Source organism: Fringilla coelebs (assembly GCF_963513975.1).
Source record: "Fringilla coelebs genome assembly, chromosome: 7".
NCBI classification, from domain to species: domain Eukaryota; kingdom Metazoa; phylum Chordata; class Aves; order Passeriformes; family Fringillidae; genus Fringilla; species Fringilla coelebs.
The window spans coordinates 12,138,397-12,144,470 of NC_140035.1; the positions used below are offsets into that span (position 1 = coordinate 12,138,397).

The 6,074-nt window shown below is 53.8% G+C and overlaps 1 protein-coding gene across 1 annotated transcript; it reads right to left on the minus strand.

Annotated features, from left to right (window-relative positions):
- Positions 1-399: 399 nt before the first annotated feature.
- Positions 400-4,374, minus strand: INHBB (inhibin subunit beta B; the record flags this gene model as incomplete). The annotated part of the gene is made up of 2 exons (XM_084209175.1): positions 400-1,308; positions 3,972-4,374. 2 exons carry the CDS (start codon positions 4,372-4,374, stop codon positions 533-535), a joined length of 1,179 nt encoding a protein of 392 aa, XP_084065301.1. The 3' UTR covers positions 400-532.
- Positions 4,375-6,074: the final 1,700 nt, after the last annotated feature.

A 6,074-nucleotide genomic window follows, 5' to 3' on the forward strand; every position in this document is an offset into this window, starting at 1 on the left:
TTGACACCTGCGTGCAAGAATACGTTGTGTTCTCACAGTCTGTGCTTTTGCCTGAGCAAAGGGAGCTCATTTCGGTCTGGCTTTGCCGGCAGGCGGGGAAACAGCTGCTCAGCCGTTCACTCGTACTGGCAGGCATTTAGGTCCATCGTCACTGGTCACTGACTTTCTGTGCTCATGTCCCTTTTCTGAGCTGCCTCGTGTGTGTGTGTCTGTGTGTTTGTGTGTCTGAGCGCGTGTTTGTGTGCGTGCCCACATTTCGTGTGTGTGTGTGTGTGTGTCTTTAAGATATTTCATAGCATTAACTTATAAGTGATAGAATATATAAGTGTCCATGATCCACAAACTGCCACTGTCCTGACACCAAAGTGAAATGATTATTTTTTTCTTTTTTTTTTTTTGTCAAACTTTTCCACAGTGACTTTCCAACACTGATGCCTGGATACACAGTGAAACTTCCTCCAACACCATCTTGTACGGGAATGTTTCTCTCTCTCTCTCCCTCTCTCTCTCCCCCCCCAAAACACACCTTAAATCAAGCACAACCACATTCTTCCACAATCATATTGGGAACGTCCCTTTTCACAATGTTGTATTCATCATCAAAGTACAGCATTGACATTGTGCTAAGTTTGGTTGGAATGCAACAGGAGTTCACGGTGCCCGGGTTCAGCCCCCGCATTCGGTACTGATTCACGACAGCGGTGTGAAAGGAGGAAGCCGACCCCGGGACACCGGCCAAGTAGGCCGGGCAGCTCCCTTCACAGTAATTCCCATAGTAACCTGATGGTGCTATGATCCAGTCATTCCACCCAATGAGTCTAAAGTCAATGTAAAACTGTTGCCTGCAACATAGATTGGTCCTGCCATCACACTCCAGGCCTCTTTTCCGGATCCTGTGTTTGTTATCAGCGAGGCGGGCTTGCACCACTAAAAAAGGCCGGTGGGATTCCTCCCCGGGGTCCACATAAATTGGCAGCACTGAATACTCTTCACAGCCCTCACATTGAACATCCAAGTTCAGTCTCCTTTCTCCTCTCTCAAACAGAGCCTGGATCGCCTCTGTCATGGGAAAAGTGTGCCAACCACTTCTTTTGAGATCAACTTTCTTTTCAACCACATTCCACTTGTTGCTAGTGTCCGGGTCTTGGAAATAGACTTTGACTCTTACTTTTCGCCTGCTGCCTTTCTCTAAGACATATGGAAGCAGCTTCAAGTAAAGCCACAGGCTGGCTTGCACGACAAACAAGTTCTGGTTCCCTTCATTTGAGATGAAGAAATAGAGGCGGACTCTAGATGAGGCCAGATCGTCTGCAAGATAAGGAGAGATCAGCAAGATTAAGTCAAAAAGGAAATGTTAGCTTGTGTGCCATTCTGGATTCAGGGACAACACTAGAGCAAAGCAGATCGAGCGAACAGTGACGGGGCTGTGCCAGTCAGAAGGCATGCACTGCATCAGATATCCCCAATTTGCAATTAGAATTAATTTAAAAGGGGACTTCCCACATCAGCCTTCAACATCGGGCTGTAGTCGGATGTGTCAGATCCACAGACATCAGTAAGAGTTTTACAGAATATATGTTTTTTCCAGAAAGCAGGATTTAAAGATGCTACAGCAATACCTTGAAAAAGACCAGCACTAGGACTAGAACTCTGCTATCTCATCAGTTTAAGAATAGTTTTAACTTTCAGCTACCTGCCAATTCTCACGGGGAGAGCTCTTTCAATAACCATTAAAACGCCAATGCCAAACCAGGGATTTTGTTTCGATTTGCACATATTGTCGTTGCGGTTTAAAGGAGAGGATTCACGAGACAGAACGGAAAATATTTCAGTAATGTGCCTGCTTGTCCAATAGATCAAGCTAACCCCCACTTAGTTTGGTAGAATATCAGCTATTATTAATCATTTCAATCTCTGCCTTTTCTCCCCAGAACGATGAGCTCCCATACGAGGCAAGGCAATGGAGCAGTTGTTCCCGCTGTAACGCCGTTATTGGCTGTTCTCAATACGCCTTTCAGCAACACCAGAATTAAAGGAGAGAAATTGTCACAGAAAACCAAATGTCACCAAATGTCTGACATAACCCCTTATTTGTAAACAGAAGAGCCTGCTGCATGAAACATTTCAGAAATACCAGCGGCCTTCCTGCAATTTTGTAATGTAAGTCCTAACTAAATTTGGCGTAGGTGATAAATGTGCCGGCCTTTATGGCGGAGACCGTAATTCTGGTCCCTGAATCAAAGCATCCCAATCGCTACTTAAAATTATTGCTGGAAAGGCATTTTCTCATCTGCCCTTATCGGTTTTGCTTCCGTCTGTACAGAGCTAAATGTAGATTTTTTTCTGCCTTTTCCTTCCCTAAGAATCTTAAGCATTTTTGTCAATCTCTGAATGGGATTTTTTGCGTAGTCGGTGTCTTCATTTGTTACCCTAGATGCCTTTCAAATGTGCCTCCGGAGCCCATTCAGTACCTTGTAATAGTTCAGTGACAAAAATTTTCACTGTGTTTGTCTACGTTTTACATAAAGTCAATTTTGGAAGTGTTACAAAAGACAGAGATTGACTGAATACCAAATGGAAGTACAAGCCCACCCCCGATCTCCCAACGACATCCCATTAAAAAATAATAACCCCCAAAATGTACAGTAAGAAAGCCTTTCTCATGTTAGTAAGTACACAACTTTTTTGTAAACTGTGGTGACAGTGACAGAAAAAGAACAGTACGGTGCTGCTGCACCGATCCACATCACTTGTGTTGTGTGAGATTGTGTGCGCTCATAAATTTTGTATGTGAATATAACAAGCATATGTATAATGCAACAGATCCCATAGATACTGTAAATGTATATGCCTTTGGTAAGTGGGAGGGTAGATAAAGAAGATGAGTGGGCAGCATACAGGATAGAAAGAGATTTATTTTGTGGACAAATGATATATAGATGCCACAAGAAGATAGAGAGAGGAAAACGAAACGAGCAATAGAGTGATGAAGGAAAGGAGAGATGGGCAGATAGACAGAAGCGAAGTAAATCACAGAGTGATGGTGTTCCAGCCAGATGTGCAAAGTTCACGGGGACAGTGGTTAAACTACTGGAAAGCTGTGCTGAAGGGATTCGGTGACATGTAACTGCAATGGCTGGACAGGACTGAGATGGCTGGTACCGTGGGGATGGAGGGCAGTTAGTAAACGGACTGACAGACAGGAGACAGACACACTTGGTAGGACACTGCATGCAATGGACAAACAGACAAGGCCAATACTGCAAATGAAAGCTAAATAAATGGGAAACAAATGGAAAGAGAGGATGGGCAAATGCAACCCTCAACAGACAGATGCAGTCAGTGAACCAGATGAATGTGCAGGGCAGACAGACAAGGCAAGGGATGCAAGAGATTGAGCGGGACAGGCAGAGGAGGGACAGTGGGACACGCAGGGACAGAGACGAGCCCCGGTGCAGCTGGAAGGACAGCCGGAAGGGAGCCGGGGGCACAGAGGCTGCGGAGGGATGAAGGGACAAGAGAGGGGAGTTGCAAGGCACAACCCGGGGAGAATCCCGGACACAGGGGGACAAGCAGGGAGGACGGGAAAGCGCGGGCAGGGCCAGAGCGAGACGGTGCGGGGCAGAGGGGAGAGAGAATGAGGCGGAGGACAAGCGGGTGAGCTGGGCGGCCAGGTGCCTGTACCAGGCAGAAGGACAGGCGGGAGGACAGGCAGGGTGCGCAGGGGTCCAGGCAAGGGCAGCCGGGGAACTGCTACGGGTCAGGCAGGCGGAAAGAGAAGGTGGGCAGGAGGACAGGCAGGGCGAGAGGGAAGACTGACAGAGGTCAAGCAGGGGGACTGACAGGGGTCGAGCGGGGGGAATGACAGACGGGGCGAAGCAGGACAGGCGGGGAGCGCGGCAGGGCAGGGGCCGCGGCGGGTCGGGCAGGGGGGCGCGGGCGGCGGGGGCGCGCGGCCGGGCGGCGCCCACCTGTCTCGGCGAAGCTGATGATCTCGGAGACTGGGTCGTGGGCCGGGGGCCCGGCGCTCGCCTGCCCGTCCAGGCTAGGGATCTCCACGCGGCCGTCCTCCCGCACCTTGCCGGCGTGCAGCTTGCGCAGCGCCGTGACCATGGCCGCCTTGGGCACGGCGTGCGTGATGTTGGGCCGGTCCCGCATCTGCAGCCGGCTCAGGATGTGCCTCTTCACCGCCTCCAGGAAATCCCCGTCCACCTTGCCCGGCTCCTCGGGCCGCCGGAAGCCGCAGGAGGTGCATGTGTCCTGCGGGGAGCCGCCGGCGGGGGCCGGCGGGGTCGGGGTGGCCGCGGCGCCCAGCAGGAGCAGCCCGCAGGCCAGCAGCGCGGCCAGCACCCCCCGGCGAGCCGCCCCGTCCATGGCGGAGGAGCGGGGGGCCGAGCTGGGGGCCGCCCCGGAGCGCCGCAGGGAGCCCGTCTGCAGGCAGCGCCGCTCCGAGCGCTCCGCGGCGCGGAGGGGGCGGTGGCAGCCAAGCTGGGGGGCCGCAACCGCTCCGCGCAGGGGGGGAGCCGCGGCGGAGGGAGGGGGCGCCCGGGGAAGCGGCGTGTGCCGCCGGGGAGGCGGAGGGGGGAGGCTGCACGCGCAGGCACCGAGGGCGAAGTTGGCGGCGGGGGGGGGAACAGGCTTGGCGTGCACGGAGAGAGCCCGGCTCCACGGGGGAGGGGGACGGCAGCAGGTGAGGGGGTGGCTGCGGAGCCCGGGGAGGAGGGAGGGGGAGCGGGGAGCGAGCCGGAGGTGCGAGGGGATCCGGGGAGCAGGGGAGAGGCGGCGCCGCTCTGCCCCGGTGCCCCGCGTCGCTTCAGAGGGGCATCCGCGGGCGCAGTCGCTCGTGGTCCATCGCTCGCTTCGCCAGGTCCGGGCGGGCCGCGGAGAGGAGCTCTCTAGTCCAGCGTCATTGAGGGGGGTCAGGGAGATAAACGAAGCAGATTTATATACAATCCAATTTATAGCCTGGAAGGAGGGGGGGGGGGGAGAAATGCCACTTGTACCCCCCCGCCCACTCCGCCCCCGCAAGACAATCCGTGGGTGCAGGTCTCTGAGCAGGTCGGCTCCGCGCCGCTCGGTTGTCCCCCTTCAGCGCCCGCTGCTTCTCAACGTGCCATCAAAGTTGACCCGGAGCATAGCTGGGGAGGGAGCCGGGGGCGGCGGGCAGAGGGTGCGCGGCTGGCAGCTCCACTGTTGCGAGTCTTCTCCCCCCACCGTCCCGCTTATTATTAGCGAGATGCTTTTATTTTCAAAGCAGCGCGGAGGGTCCGGAGTCCGGCGCGGATGCGGTGGCGGCGCCCGGGGACCCCCACCGCGGGCAGGGCACCGCACGCTGCGCGACGCGGAGCGGAGAAGCGGCGCGATCCCGGCGATCCCAGGAGAAGCTGCACGAATCCACTCGGTCAGACCAGCTCTTCGGCTCTCTCCCTCGCTTGCTCTTTTAAACAATATCTCCCTTGTTGGTGGTTTGGGTTTTATTATTATTATTGTTATTATTATTTTAAGTGTGATTTTTGTTGTTGTTGCTGCTGCTGCTGCTCCAGTTAATCTGTCTCCCTCTGCGTCTTTTTGATCTTTCGCTCGCCTTGTGCTGGCTTGAACGCTGTGTTTTGTTTTGTTTGGGGTTTTTTGTTTTGTTTGGCTTTTTGGTTTTTGTTTTTTGTTTTTCTTTTTTTTACGCGTCTGATGTTCCCTCTCGGATCCGCAGTGAAAGGTCTCGGGGAAGCTGCTTGCTCCTCGCTTATCTTCTCTGATCTCCTCCTGCTAATTTTTCCCCCCTGCAAAATCACGACATTGTGGCACTTTCTACTGAAACTTTTATACAGGAGTTAAAACCACGTGGGAACTCCAACCTATAACAGAGACGCCATGGGTTCCTCACTATTTAGGAGATTAAGTTAAGTCTTTTGCCCCCTGGGCTATTACAGTAACTTCCTGATGTGGAAATATTAACTATGCTGTTTCTTTAACTCCCCCCATCCCCTCCCTCCCTCCCGGTTCCTTCAAACACACCCACCACACACCGGCTCGCATCCCTGTCCCGTCGTCCGGCAGGACGGACGGACGGACCCCGA